General features: G+C 41.1%; 1 protein-coding gene across 1 annotated transcript in view; it reads left to right on the forward strand.

The window, feature by feature from the left end:
• The first annotated feature begins 1,885 nt into the window (after positions 1 to 1,885).
• The window catches only part of Slc9a9 (solute carrier family 9 member A9), a 533,806-nt gene continuing 520,290 nt past the window's right edge, over positions 1,886 to 15,401 (forward strand). Inside the window, exon 1 of the mRNA XM_058574878.1 lies at positions 1,886 to 2,361. Within this exon, the coding sequence (XP_058430861.1) occupies positions 2,187 to 2,361 (175 nt within the window). The 5' untranslated portion in view covers positions 1,886 to 2,186. The remainder of the gene's footprint in view (positions 2,362 to 15,401) is intronic.

The following is a 15,401-nucleotide window of genomic DNA, read 5'->3' on the forward strand; positions in this document are numbered from 1 at the left end:
AGAATCAGGAAATAGAATAGTGAGTGGATTCCATTCCTGAAAAACCCAGAGAATGTATGCAGGAATGTATGCAGGAACCACACAGAGACCAGGAGTGAGTGAAGGGGGATGAATGTGCTGGTGCAGGCTGGCCACTCATCCCTAACCAGCTGTGGCTACATGAGGAGGGCCAGGAGGCCCCATCTTACATGTTCTTTCACAAGAAGTTATATGTGTGATTTTTATGTGAAATCCACTAATTTCAATATGTTGACATCAAATTCAGACTTTTAAAAACAATGTATAAACCAATCAAAATATTTCAGGGAATTTTTAATCCTCTTGCTGAGTCTCTGCATTGGGTAGGAGAGTGAAATTGGATGTCATACAACAACCAAGGAAATTTTATTTCACTCAGATTATTTCGCATAGTTGCAATGAAAGAAAACCAAAGTAATTTAATGATTAGACAAGCAAATAAACAAAAAGAACAGGAAGCTCCCAGGTTTTGCATGTGTGCATTATCTTGTAAATCTAACAACTCAAGACTCAACCTGTGGGGTTGCAGAATTATAAAGGTGGAACCTGCTAGCAAGCTCCATGAAATGCTTGCAAGAATTAGCTGACAGGTTTCAAAATCGTTGGATATTAGTCATCACAGAAGTGCCTGCCAAAAAGGGTAGTGCTTTGGGAGCACATCTGTGGTGCTCATAAATACCCCCTGCCGAGCTCAACTCAAAGAGGAAATCAGCCTCTAAGTTGCAGAAGGCCAAGAAGCTGATACAGCAGAGTTTTATGTTAAGTGGTTGATAAACTCTCTGAGGGCGGAACTGTTCATTGGGAGGTAGTCAGCTCCCAGCGCTATTATGTGTTTGTCCTCTACCTCTTGGTGACAGTGATCTTTTCCTGGTGTATTTGGGCTCTGCCTACTCAATGAATCACATTGTATAAATCAAATGCTAATTCTATCCAAATGCAAATCCTGATGATTAATAATCCTATGTTACCATGATGTGGTGAAATGAAGAAAACCCACACTTAACCCCCAGGATACATCTCATTGCATTATGGGATCCATTTTAAAGGCAAGCAGGTCATAACGTTAGCTAAAAGAGCAGCAGAGACCATGTTAGGTACTATCGTTTTGATTCGCTACATTTCAAAAAGCATAGAAGTATAAAATCAACCAGAACCAACCTGCCAAATGGAGCATAGGCTCTTGTGATTCTGGAACCTTCAGTGCTGGGGTAGCACCATTCATCTGGGACCCAGGACAGAGGAGGTTGTCATCAGCCACAGATTTCTGGGAGTCCTGGAGGTGAGGGCCAGAAACCTAATGTTGAAGGAAAAACCCATCCATGCATCAATTATGCAGTTTTGCTTTTACTTTTTTTCTTTCCCTTTCTTTTCTCTTCTTTCTCTCTCTCTTTCTTTCTTTCTTTCTCTCTCTCTCTCTCTTTCTTTTTTGATTCAACATAATTAAATGGCACAGTTAGAGATAAGGATAGAATTTTCTTTTTTGACTTAGCTTTTATTTTTCTTGTTAACACAATTGATTCAGAATTTAAATGCTGCTCTCTGACTACCAAGTATAAGAAGCTAAACAAAGAGTTGCATACTAAATTCATGCTTCCCAACTTAAAAAAAAAAAGAAAAAAAAATCCTAAAAGCATTGCAGGTCACCCCCGAGCAACCCATCCACTTCACATTGGCAGATTCTGATGGCAGAGGAAAGACCTCAAGTGTGGGTGAGGTCAAGATCCCCACATTGCCTTTTTGAACCTAGAAAATGTTGCTGATGTAAGGTGAACTTTTTTTTTTATCATTAATCTACAATTCGCCAGATGCTCAGCTTAAGCAAACTTGTTTGAAACCCTAAGACGTGACTCAAGCAACTCAGAATTGTTGCTTGCAGCTTGCCCACTCGGAAAGACATTTTTCATGGAATGAATCATTTGAAGACAGCAGGAGTCATGATGAAACCACCCTCTGGAGTTTGAAAAGAGACGAGGCTGCTTTAAGAGAGAAACAGGAAGTTGTAACTAGAAGCCATCTGAATATTAAGCCAGGGCAGAATGCTTGTAAAGTAGCAAGTAAAGTGGCAGTGTTTATTCTGAAATTCTCAGGCAGTCAGGCTGTCTTAGGCAGATCTTGATAAACTAGCCTGCTCCAGGTTTTTATCTCAGGAATCCCAACAGGACAGGAGAATGGAGAGGCAGCAAAGGTTTCTGTCAGAGAAGGATGAGTCTCAGTTTCAACATCAGGGAGCGGTCGAGCTGCTTGTCTTTAATTTTTTACTCATCCTTACCATTTTGACAATCTGGTTATTTAAAAATCATCGATTCCGCTTCTTGCATGAAACCGGAGGAGCGATGGTGTACGGTGAGTGTATAAATGGTGGGATTGATGTGAGACTTGTTGCTTGGGCGTAATTAGAGACTTGTGCTCAGATGGCAAAGTACCGAAACTGGAGAAAATGTGCTGATTGAAATGTCATTAACTTGATGAAGGGTGCTTGCTGCCTGATGAATGCTAATCTCTTTCCAGATGAGCTGCCGAAATTTGCCTTGTCACAGGAGCAAATGTCATAGTCATGTTCTTGGGGAGCACATAATGCCAGTCTGTTGACAGCTGCGGGTCCCTTGTCATGTGGGGAGGCAAACTAGGCTCACTGTTTGTTTCTGTAATGATGTTGGGAAGTGATGGTCCTGCGATCACAAAGAGCAGCCTTCATGCCCTCACCCTGAGTGCCTGTGTGAAGTTCTAGAAATAACTTCATTGAACATTGGAAGGAGTAAAGCCCTCTCCTGTCCACTTCTTCCAAGAAGAAATTTTGCAGAAACAGACCCCACCCCTTCTGAGGCAATCATTGCATCTAAATCCTTTTTGATTATCTGAAGGATGCTTTATTTTCTTAGACTCGAAGGTATTATAAATACACTAGGGTTTCCTTATGCAGTACTTTACATTCATCAGCCTGATTTCAGACATTCTAATTTAAAATTGTCATCAGTAGTAGTTGTATTTGCCACGTGTCCTTTTCATTTTACTTTTTTGGAAGCCAAAGTGTCAAAAAGCATTTGTCTAAAGTTTCAAACTCCCCAAATATTGCTCTTTTTGTACAATCCCACCATGTCATCCCTTCAGGAAGTTTGATAAAATATGGCAGAGATTAGCCAGGCTGTACTATCATCTTTTAAAGTAAGATGCAGGACACGAGTGGTTTTTAAACTGATGTCACTGATCGAATTGTTGGCTTTGCCATACCTGCCTCAGCCTAATACTTAGCAGGAACTTTGAATACAATGGAAACAAGTAAGCCATTGCTGTAATTCACAGCAAAGAACATACTTTCTGAGTTTCCCTCATTCTGGAATTCTTGAAGCCTTTTTATCCCTGAGGTTCACGGAACAAAAGGAATGCACATTTGATATGCTACCCACGTGATGTCCTGAGGTCAACAATGTGTAATGTGATCTGAGAACAGAAGAAATCCTGTGCCCTAACTAGAGCCTGCTGGGAGATACTTGAGGTATAAGGCCAAAGTTCTAGGCCAAGCAGTGTAATTTCTTTTCAGGAAGTCAATGTGCTAATCCATTTAGAGCACCTTCAGTTCCTTTGTATTAAAGGTCTTAAAGCACACAGTAAAAATTGGAAAGGGGGGTGTCATAATCAGCAGAGAAATAACGCAAGAGAAGGGAGGTGATGCTGTTGGAGACGAAGGCCCAGACTCCTGCATTAGCCCTTTTCCATCACCAGTGGACTGGAATCTTTCTGTCTGAACTAATAAATAATCGACAAGGGAATAGGACAAACTCTGAGAAGCCAGAAACTATGTAGCATCATATTAGAGAGCTATGGATACTTTAGCAAAACACCACAGATTTAAGGTTATCAACCTTTATTAAATGGAAAGAGTTCTTCAAAACCCGAATTTGCCAAAACCCTGACTCATTTTCCAATTTCAGCTTATTATGGTAAGCAGATAGTCTGGTAAAACTGATTAAATTTTGATGGCATTAATTTCTGATTAAATTTTGGTGAATTACTAGAATTCAGACATATTTTGTATTCATAATTTCTAAAGTGAACTTGGAAAATTCCAGATTACCTTCCATCCTCAAGAACTCTGTAAGATATTTTAGTATTTTTAAAATTATAAAATAGGAGTGCATTGTGCATTATTGTTGAGAGAGCATTTCTTTAAGGTATATTCTTAAGGCAGTTTAGGCTTAAAGTTTATAAATGTGGAATTAGTTTGAGCTGTCTTATTTCTGTGCTCCTTTCATGAGCTTTTTTATTTGAAAGCAAGTTCTGAACCAGTGCAATATAAAAAAATCATAAAATTAGATATGTATTTACATATATGTACATATATTCCATTAATAGAATTTTGAGTATTTTTTGAGTTATCTTGAGCTATATAAATCAATGAAAAGACATATTTTAGTGTTGTTTAATTTTTGTTGTCAGAATCATAACTGTGGGAATTTAAGGGGATCTTCTCCAACTTCTTCATTTTTCAGAGGCAGAAAATTAATCTCAGCAAAGTGAAGTGACTTCCCCAAACCAAATAGCCACTCATTGTAGAGTCCATGTCTATCATGCATTCTAATATATTAGCAAAAAGTCTTCATTTTCATCTTGCAGGACAGTCTTTGAAAACCATGCATATGGAGTGACTTCTTGTGTTTCTTCTTCAGGGATGATCTAAATATTATATCTGAAATGTTGATTAGGGACATTCTGTCAGGGATGTAATAAAATTGCTTGAAACTATAACAGAGGAAAAAGAGGAGCTCTACTACACACTTTTTTTACTCACAAGGGGATAGGAAATTCCAAGTGAATTAATTGCCCAGTATCTGTAAATGAATTTGGAACTCATAGATGAGAAAGAAGCCTTAGAGAACACAAGCCCAATGTCCTCCCTTTGCAGACGTAGAAATAAAGACTTGGAGGGGTGAAGGTCATGTCATTCTTTAGCTGCTGAGCTGGGATTCAAACCATATCTCTTTACTAAAAGATGCTGAGAACTTTAAAAACAAGAACATTCTTCCAGTGACCTTCCAGGAGAGAGGATGTGTCTCTGCAATCCAGATGCTTCCTCCTGCTGTTTACCCCCTCAAGATTGGTCACATAGGTTCTCCTTTCCAGGAGTCCCCCTCCAAAACAAAAATAAAATTTTAGGATAAAAGTATACATATCTCTTTTTCCATCTGAGGATGGAACTCTTGTATTTTTGCAGGCGCTCCGCTGGGGGCATGTTGATAACCAACGAGAAAGAAAGAAAGCCAACTACATTTGCAACTTGGGCTTTTAAATATCCCTTTTCAAGGAGATGACATTTAAGAGAATCCTGTGACTCACCATCTCTGCCATGCAGACTTGTAATGAAGAGTGTGAGATTCCGTGGTCTTGCTCCCAGGGCTCATCCAAGAGCTTGCCTAACAGCTACCCCTCTTCTCTGGGTGTTGTCTCTGCTCTCATTCACTTGTGGTATATTGTGTTGTTCGCCCCATGTCAAAAACCAGAAGTCTTTTCCCAAAGCACCAAATTTCCCGTAATCTCTCTACTCAGTCCCCCAACTGCTCTTCCCCTGGCATTCAGCTGACATGTGTCAAATGCCCTTTAGAGGACTTAACAGATGTAGATATGTTTAATCAGTGTGGTTGGGAATCCAGTTTAAAAATTCCAGGGATCAAAGGCTTCCAAAATGAGCAGTTAGAGAAAATGATGGGAAAAGTGACCACGCAGAAGGTTTAACTTCTCTTTTATAGTTATGATTAGAAACAATTTTTAATTTGTGCATTAAAATATCATATGAAGGGTTGTAGAACCAAGAAAAACCATGCGTGGTGATTAACTTGTCTCTGGGTTGATTGGAAATAAATCTCATATTCCAAATACATGTAATTCCTTATATAAAAAGTATCTTTTCTCTCATTATTAAGGATCACAGGATGCTTTTAAAAATTAGTGGAAGCATTATTTTCGCTTTACCAGGGATCCTAATGGGTACTTGTTTCTCATGACATTCCATAGCTTGTGCAATTTCAAAATTGAAGGGATAGAATCCATAACTGTTTTAAAATATAACCCGTGGTGATATTCATTTAAACTGGACTAAAAGCCTGGATGAGTATTAATGGTCAAAATATTGATTGACAGCAGCTGGTGCACTTAGCGCTGTTCACTTAGGGCCTTATATCCCTGCTTCACGTTCATCAAAGAAAAATTGCTCCTTGCTCCCCGATAACATTAAGAATCGCATTATATCTCACTGGGGACTGCCACACTTTTCAAATTCCATGTATTAGAGGGTTGGGATCTGAGCCTAGGGACTGAGCAACTTAGAATTCTACCTTTGGCTTCTTGGTCTTCCTGTCTAAGGGACCGTCTCTGAATTCTTGCAGAAATTTTGCTCACTGTTTACTGGGCCCGAAGGAAATTTCAAGCCACAAAGTTTAGATTTTGAATTCATTAAACTATGTCAGACTAAAATTTTGTCTGATCCTTTTAAGAGTATGTTCAGCTAAAGCTTAATAGGTCCAATTTGATTTACTCAACAGGACATTTTTCAAAATTTAAAGAAAATACAGTTACAGTTATAAAAGCTATCTTCCTTAAAAATCTTCTGCAGGCATTAGTTTCATCCCTGCTCTCCTCAGAGGCTCCTTGGGATAAAATTAGATTGTTGTGCATGATGCATCTCCACCAAGCTGATCCAAGTTACCCGCCTCCAGTTCAGCTCTACACCCATGGCTTCCAGGCCCATAGGAGATGTTGACTATCACTTTACTCCCTTTACCTGGCTTGGAAGGTCCTTCTGAGGCTCTTCACCATTCAGACAAGAAATGCTCTGTGGAGAAAAAACTGGAGTGCTCTTTGAGATGTGAGGACTTTTAACCTTGATGATATTTTTCTCAGTAATTGTTAAATGTGTTACTTTGGGCAAGTGACATAACTTCTGACTTTAATTTTCTCATCCTTAAAATGGGGAGGAAATATCAACACCACTAAGATCCCTTCCAGCTCCTAAAATCCTTCAAAGATCAGGCCAAGACTGATGTCATCCATCTCCCTCTTTCAGCTGCCCAAGCCCAAACCAGCAGCTTGCTTCCCAGAGCCTAGTAGCCAATGAGATCCAGTTCTTTCTCCCGGGCAGGATTTTATGTAGCATTATTCCATCACTCTTAGTTCTTCCAGGCCTGCTTTGACTTTTAGGTGAGTGCTGTCAGTCAATCTGTGGAATTCCTGTCAGGAAGGTGAGGAGAATGTTCTACCCTCAGTAGGAACAGCGAGGGATGCCTGCATATTCCAGGTCCCCGGATCCCTTTCTCATTAAAGTCAGAGTCCTGCTTTCCCTTTTGGTGAGAAGAGCTTGATTTTAGGTGAGTCATATATCCGGACAGGGTTTTCCATTGGTTTTAGCTTGGCTATAAAGTGTTAGCCAAATTCAGGATGAAATAGTGGAAGCACCAAAGGCATTTTTCTCGCTTTAGGTTTTCCAAAGTTGATTTTTAATACAAGAGCCTCTGGATTCTAAAATAAATAAATCACCTGTCTGAGTTTCTGAATCTCAAAGGTGTTGCAGAGGTAGCTTTGCCACCAACTGTTCTGGTGACTCTAGGATTCACCTCCCAGGCTGGAAAGGCACTGAGGGTGCACAACGAGGAAATGAATTTGCAATTCAAAAAGTATCAATGTGGACACTATCTGTAATCTAAATCGAATTAAAGTTATATGGTTAATGATGTAGAGACAGAGAGAACTAACATGCTTGTTGAACACCTATTATGTCAAAAACTTCATAGATTCTAACGAGGATACTAATGCAATTAGCATTTATGATATTAACTATGCTGTTGTAAGTATTTTACATATATCAACTCATTTAATCCTCACAATATGGTGATGCCATTTTCCTAGTCTTTTGAGGAGACTCATATGTTTCCATATTTTTTGTTGGAGCATTATAGTTGTATATAATGTGAGATTTGTTGCTGCATATTCATGCATGCACACAGTTTAACAATATAATTTGACCAATATCATTCCCCAATATGTCCCCTTCCCCTCTCTATCTCCCTCCTGATCCCTTTCTTCTATGTTACTGATCTTTTATAGTCATGCAACTTGGGCTTTTACATATCCCTTTGGTTTTCATAAGATCCCCCCCACCTCTCTTTTCCTTTTCCTCTCTGGTTTCCACATATGAGAGAAAACATATGACCCTTGACCTTCTGAGTTTGGCTTATTTCACTTAGCATAATGCTCTCTAGCCCCATCCATTTTCCTGAAAATGATATATAATTTCAATTTTCTTTTCTTCTCTATTTTGGTACCAGAGATTGAACCCAGGGGTGCTCAGCCACTGAGCCACATCTCCAGCCCTTTTTTGTATTTTATTTAGAGACAGGGTCTCACTGAGTTGCTTAGGGCCTTGCTAAGTTGCTGAGGCTGGCTTTGAACTCTGGATCCTCATGCCTCAGCCTTCTAAGCAACCCGGATTACAGGTGTGTGCTACTGCACCTGGCAATTTCTTTTTTATTTTTTTAATGGCTGAATTAAACTCCCTTGTGTATATGTATGACATTTTCTTGATCCATTCATCTGTTGATAGACACTTAGGTTGGCTCCATAGTTTGGCTATTCTGAATTGTGCTGCTGTAAACATGGGTATGCATGTATCACTGCAGGATAATGACTTAAATTCTTTAGGATAAATATCAAGAAGTGGTATAGCTGGGCCATATGGTGGTGCCATTTTCCTACTCTTTTGAGGAGACTCATACTGATATCCATAGTGGTTGTGATAATTGACCATCCCACCAACAGTGTAAAAATATTTCTTTTTCTCCACATCCTCTCCAGCATTTGTTATTATTTGCATTCTCGATGACTGTCATTCTGACTGGAGTGAGATGAACTCTCAATATAGTTTTGATTTGCATTTCCCTAATTGCTAATGATGTTGAACAATTCTTTTATATATCTGTTGGCCATTTTTATTTCTTCCTTTTGTGAGGTCTCTATTTAATTCATTTGTCCATTTATTAACTGGATTATTTTGGGGGTTTTGGTGTTAAGTTTTGAGTTCTTTATATATTCTAGATATTAATCCTCTGTCAGAAGAGTTGCTAGAAAAGATTTTTTTTTCCATTCTGTAGGTTCTCTCTTCACATTCTTGTTTGCTTTACTGTGCAGAAGCTTTTTAAATTGATGCCATCCCATTTACTAACTTTTGACTTTGTTTCCTGAGCTTTAGTGGTGTTATTGAGAAAGTTATTGTCTGTGACTGTGTGCTGGAGGACAATAATCATTTTTTAAGATAGAGAAACTGAGGCACCAGAAATTCAAGTAACTTGCTCGAAGTTACACATCTACTAAATATCAGGGCTGGGATTCAAACCTTGGTGGTTTGGTTCCATATGGCCACTTGGGATCACAAATCTGGGGCAGGGGGCAGGAGGGAAAGAGAGAGAGAGAGAGAGAGAGAGAGAGAGAGAGAGAGGTGTGAAAGAGGAGTATTATCATTTTTATGGTACAGATGAGGAGAGTGACCCATTTTAGACATTTAACCCTCAAATAGTTGCTGTTATTTAATAAATGTCTATTCTGTGCCAAGCAATGGTACCTTAGGACATTACAGAAGAAACAGAAAGAAATGGAAATTTGAAAAATTAACAGCTTGGCCAAGGGTACCAGGGTAATGGCAAGTGAGTGATGTCACATTTTGGCCACTGTTGTTCATTCTCTGTCTGCTCACAAAGTCAGGGGTGGGGACGTCAGGGGTGGGTTAGTTAAGTTTCTCTTTTACCTGGACCTGTCAGGAATGTTGCACTGTCCATAACAAAAGGCCCAGCATGGGAGCAGTGATGTGGAAGCCCGGAGCTGAGATACTCCAGGGGAATTGGGGAGGCTATCTGGAACTGTTTGCCACCACCAGGGAAAGCAGTGCTGCAAGTTCATGGTCATTTGGGTTTTACAGGCCTGCTGTGGTCAGAATGGGTGTGGCAGGTGCTGTGAACAGTTTGAGAAGGGACTGTGGATTCACGTGAAGCATGCAAAATGGGCTTTCAACACGTGCTAGTTTAATTAAATTGAGTTTTTGGAAGGGACCAAAAGCAGGAGCATGCATTATGTCTCTGGGACCTCAAAACTAAATATGTGTGCACAAGGACAAGACAGTGTGGATTTTGATGGAGTTCCAGGACTACAACAGTAACCATGTGGGTAGGAGCCATTGTCTCACAGGACAGGACTTCTCAGGGTGTGGCTTCTGGCCTGGCAGAGCCCTTTCACCTGAAGACTGGTTAGAAAGGCGAATACGTGGAACCTGAGCCGGACAAATTGACTCAGAGACCCTGGGGTGTGCGCCCTGGTGTCTGCACCTGACGCACTGAGGCTGAGAACTACGACTTCACTCCTGTTCCTCCCATCTTTCTTCTTTTCTACTCTGTTATCCTCCTATGGCAAAGAGGGGTTTGGGAGGCCATCTCTATTTTGTGTAAACATTATGAAGGAAGAAGGCATTTATTTAGTCAATATGTTTCTAGTTAGATATCTCTGTTCTATATTTCTCCTGTCAACTCTCTCAGGTGATTTTCAGCAAGGGTGTTAGCTTATGAGTAAATTGGTGACTGAAACAGTCTCTACAAAAAGTTATCTGTGATGCCAATGTGAGAAATCTCCCAATGAAGTGTGTATGTTGTGTATATGTGTGTGTTTGCGGGTGTTGTGTGTCTGTATGTATATGTGTGAATGCATGTGTGTATGTTGTATGAGTGTGTACATGTCTGGTGTGTGTGTGTGTGTGTGTGTGTGTTTGTACATGTGTGTGGTGTGTGTGTGGCATCTGGTATGCACCAAGGGTGGGAGGTGAATATAAAATACCTACCTTGGAGACATTCTGATGGTCAGAACTTTCTGGAATTTCTCATATGACTGAGTTCTGTAAGAAGACAGAAACTCTGAAGGAGGAACAGCTTCATGGACCACTTTCCTCCTTGGTGCATAATGAGGAATCTTTCTGACAGGTGCCACACACCTATTCTAAAATCATTATGGGACTTTTTCTTCACCAAAGCCATTCTGTAGTGAGCCAGCACACAGCAATGAATTCTGTGTCCCTTTCAGCAACCCCCACGCTTTCCTTTAATCCTTTGAATTTAGGTTGGTAGGAGGGCAGACAAAGAACAAAGGCACTAAATAACGAGAAGGCATTGTGTATTTTTAGTTTCAGTTGCAACCCTGACTAATCTCAGGGTAAAACTAAACTGCTACAAAGGAAAATGTTAGGAAACACATTTGGACATTTGAGATTCTAATCTTGTCATCTTTCATTTTATTTTTTGGTACTAGGGATTGAACGCAGGGGTGCTTAGCCACTGAGCAACATCACCAGCCTTTTTTATGTTTCATTTTGAGACAGGGTCTCACTAAGTTGCTTAGTGCCTCACTGAGTTGCTGAGGCTGGCCTTGAACTTGCATTTCTCCTGCCTCAGCCTCCCCAACTGCTGGGATTATAGGTGTGTGCCACTGTGCCACCGAGCATCCTGTCATCTTTTAAAATCAGTATTCTGACAAAGACTTTGACAAGATGGAAAGGGGATGGATAAATATCAAATAAAAAGTCAAAAACTCTGGAGAGGCAATAAAAGCTGATATTTGTTAATATTATCTTACAGAGCATCCAATTTTGTCCAGCAGTTAGCTTTCTTAGTTTATTTGTCAGACCTTTGTTTTCTTCATGGCCACATTTGAATCCCTAGTTCACTCTTTGAATACAAATGGCTGAAATAACAGCATCACAAAGCAACTGCCTTGAAGACTCTTACTATTTAAAGTCCCATGATGGGGAAGAACACTCTCCATCGAGCTTTGTTTTATTCCTTTTATCTCAAAATTTTGTTCAGATGTTGGAAATTGCCTCTCAGGTGAATATAAATTAAACCCTGATATCCCCATGTACCTCAATTTTCTTTGCTCCCTTCAAATAATTGTGTCCAAAGGCCGATTCCTCTGCTCCAAAACAGAGCCAACCAGCCCCCCATCAAGGAGACCACTCAGTTCTTCTTGGGGACCTTCTCACGAACCACCTGAGTACACTTCACTCCTGTGCCATGCAGAGGCCCTTTGGCCCAGCTGCCCTGGGCAACTGTCTGACATGCCTGGTTAGCACTGTGCCTGTCCACCTCTGTGCACTTCCTCCCTCTACCCAATAAACTCTTACACATCCCTAAGAACGTACTCTGGGAAGTTTTCCCAGCATTCTGTAGGGTTTAGTTGGTCTTCCCTTGAAAGTTCTTTAGGACTTTGTATGTTCATTTTTTAAAATTTGTTTTAATTTGCTGAGGATGTGGCTCAAGCGGTAGCGTGCTCGCCTGGCATGCGTGCGGCCCGGGTTCGATCCCCAGAACCACATACAAACAAAGATGTTGTGTCGGCCGAAAATTTTTAAAAAATTGTTTTAATTAGTTACACATGACAGTACAATGACCTTGACATATCATACATTTGAATCAGATGGGATATAATTTCTCATTTTTCTGAGTGTACAGGTTGCAGAATCACATTGGTCATACAGTCACATATATACACACAGCAATAATAATGTTTTTTAAAAAGAACTTTTTATCTATTAAGATGCAATTAGCTGCAAGTAACAGAAACACTGGCTCTTAGAGACTTAAGTAATAAGACATTTATTTTCTCCCGATAACTCAAAAAAGAGTTCACTTCAGGCCTGCTTGATTGGCAGCATTTTATTACCTATTGCCATTAAGGGCTCAGGTCCTTGCCTGTTCTCTGCCCTGCCCTTCTCAGTGCTGACTTCAACCTCAGGCTGGCAGTGAAGTGGGTGTGGTGGTCCCCGCTGTCCTAACCAGGCCTACTGCCATTCTGAAAAAGAAAAGAGGTCATCTCTCCTGGGTCTCTCTCTTAGGATATCAAAACTTTTCTAAGAAGTCACTGACAGAATTTCCTTTGCTTCTTATGGACTGACATGGGATTACATACCCATTCTAGAAAGAATTTTCTGCAAGGGGAATGGGAGCATCCCTAGGGCTGGGAGTCAGGTCAGCTTACCTGAGCACAAGTGTAGGGAGGGTGGACAGCTAAAACATCAGGGTTTTACTGGGTAATGAGGGGGTGGGTGCTGGCCAGCAATCAATAGTGTCTGATACACTTACCAGGTAGAAACATGATATTATGTCCAACTACATAGTTTCATTTTCCTCTTTAGGAAAGGGGCACTGCCTCCTTAATCAGGATTATCCTTGGGTACCACTCAACTGGTTGAGAGTGAAAGAACTACAAAACTTACTTTTTCCAGTCTTCCTGTTTTAACTGCATTTGCTTTAGGCTCCTAACTTCTTCTAATGCTTTGTAGCATTTAAACGCCCACCTTTGCAATGGCCTAGTTCTGTACGTGTGCACCACGGAGCCCGTGTCACCCTGCAGCTGCAGGAAGCACCCCACCTGAACAAAGAATCTGAAGGGAGTGGGCTGGAGCTGCGCCATGCAGAAGGACACTGCGTGGAAGGGAATGGACACAATCACAGTGTCCCATAAAGCCAGAGAGACTTTTGTGTTCTAATGACAAGTCCACAATCTGTGATCTGCTTTAGTAAAGAGAGTCTCCATCTCTTATGGTTTGGTTATGAGGTATACCCCCCAGAGCTCAGGTGTCAGCAGATGCAAGAATGTTCCAGAGATGAAATTTTTAGATTAGGAAAGATGTAGCCTCATTGGTGGATTAATCCATCAAATGGAGTAATAATTTAAATGGACTCTTGGGTGGTAACTGTAGGCAGTGGGGGGGGGGGGCAAGGCTAGAGGAAGAGGGTCACTGGGGGGTTACCTTCCTGGTTGCCATGAGCGGGGCAGCCTTCCTCCACCATGCTCTTCTTCCATGATGTTCTGTCTCCCCTCAGGCCCAGAGCAATGGCCAACCAGGGACTGAACCTCTGAAACCATGAGCGCAAATAAACTTTTCTTCCTCTAAATTGTTCTTTTCAGGCATTTTAGTCACAAATTGACCAACACACCGTCTACGTTCCTGGGGAACATCTGTGTTCAAGGGGAACTGTTATAAAATTTCAGGCTTGTTGTAAGGAAATGAGTATGCCTTATTCTCAGTGGAAATGAGGACCACGGGATTCGGTAGGGGGAAATGGGCTGGTAGGTTAAGATATTCTAATGTTTTAGGGGCAAGGGCATTTTGTGTTCATTCTTTATAACTCCCACAAATCCTAGAGCAATGTCCTATGTCCGTGGCTGATGATGTGGATGATGAAAGGAAACCCAGCCCAGAAAGACACGGCTCTATTTCCAACCGTTCCTTGGTGTGAGTAACCCTGAGGCTGCTTCCTCTTTCCTTCCTCCCTCCCTTCTTCCTGCTTTGATAAACATCATGCTGTCAACTGCATGCCACACATCTGCTAGGTGACAGTTATACTGAAAGCTCTGCAAGGACAGGAACATGGCAGTATCTGTTGGGAGGTCCCTTAGATGTGACACTTAAAAATGTTGGTAACTGATGGATGCCACAAAGGATCCTTGTCTTCTTAATGCCAGAGGAGTTTGGTGACTTGGAGAAAGTTCAGCTACAATTTTGCCTAACATATTTGTCTTTTCTAGAGGAAAGAAGAGCAGCACAGAGCCTCTGCCTTCAACAGTCAGAATGTATAGGCAGGAAACAAAGCCAAGGTCTGTGAAGCAATGCTGAACAATATAAGTTCTTATAAAACGGGCTCCTACAATGTGTGGTTCAAGTTCTAAGTGTTATAAGAACTCAAATATGAGGGCTCAGTGAGCATGAATCCATCAGAGCATGGGTTCCTACAGTGGGGATTCAAGAGGAACTTTCTAGAATAGTGAGTGCTTCAGGATGTCGTCTATCACCCAAGCTCCAGGGTCTGTGTGCTACTGCAGGGAGGTCAGGGTTCCCTAGAGAGCATGTCCACCTTGCTGCCACCGTAGGTGACTTGAAGAAGCTGGGGATGTGTTTAGACTAGAGATTCTGCCTGGAGAAGGCAATGCCAGCCACCAGTCATGGGGTAGATCTCACAGGAGTATCCAACCACAACCTGGGGCCAGGGCTGTGTGCCCAATATGTGCCCAATTCAGGGTAGATATCGCTTTAGTGAGGGCAGGCTGGCTTCTTTTCCTTCCCAACAAATAGGGTTCCATTTTCTTGTTTTACCAATAAGACTGGAATTTTAGGATATAGTATTTCTATATTGGGTTCATGGCCACAGCAAATAGTCTTTCTGTCCTGTGCAAAAGTGATTGGAAGTTTCTTTATCTGTATCTTTGTGTGGGCATCAAACAACCTCTTCTCATTGAGAATCTTCTTTCTCTTTGCAGCAGGGGTGCACATGTGAGCACCTGGGTTTGTTAACCATGTGCCTTGA

The sequence above is a fragment of the Marmota monax genome, unplaced genomic scaffold (assembly GCF_021218885.2).
Source record: "Marmota monax isolate L192 unplaced genomic scaffold, Marmota_monax_Labrador192_F-V1.1 WCK01_AAM20220418_F8-fsc00022, whole genome shotgun sequence".
Taxonomy (NCBI): Eukaryota; Metazoa; Chordata; class Mammalia; order Rodentia; family Sciuridae; genus Marmota; species Marmota monax.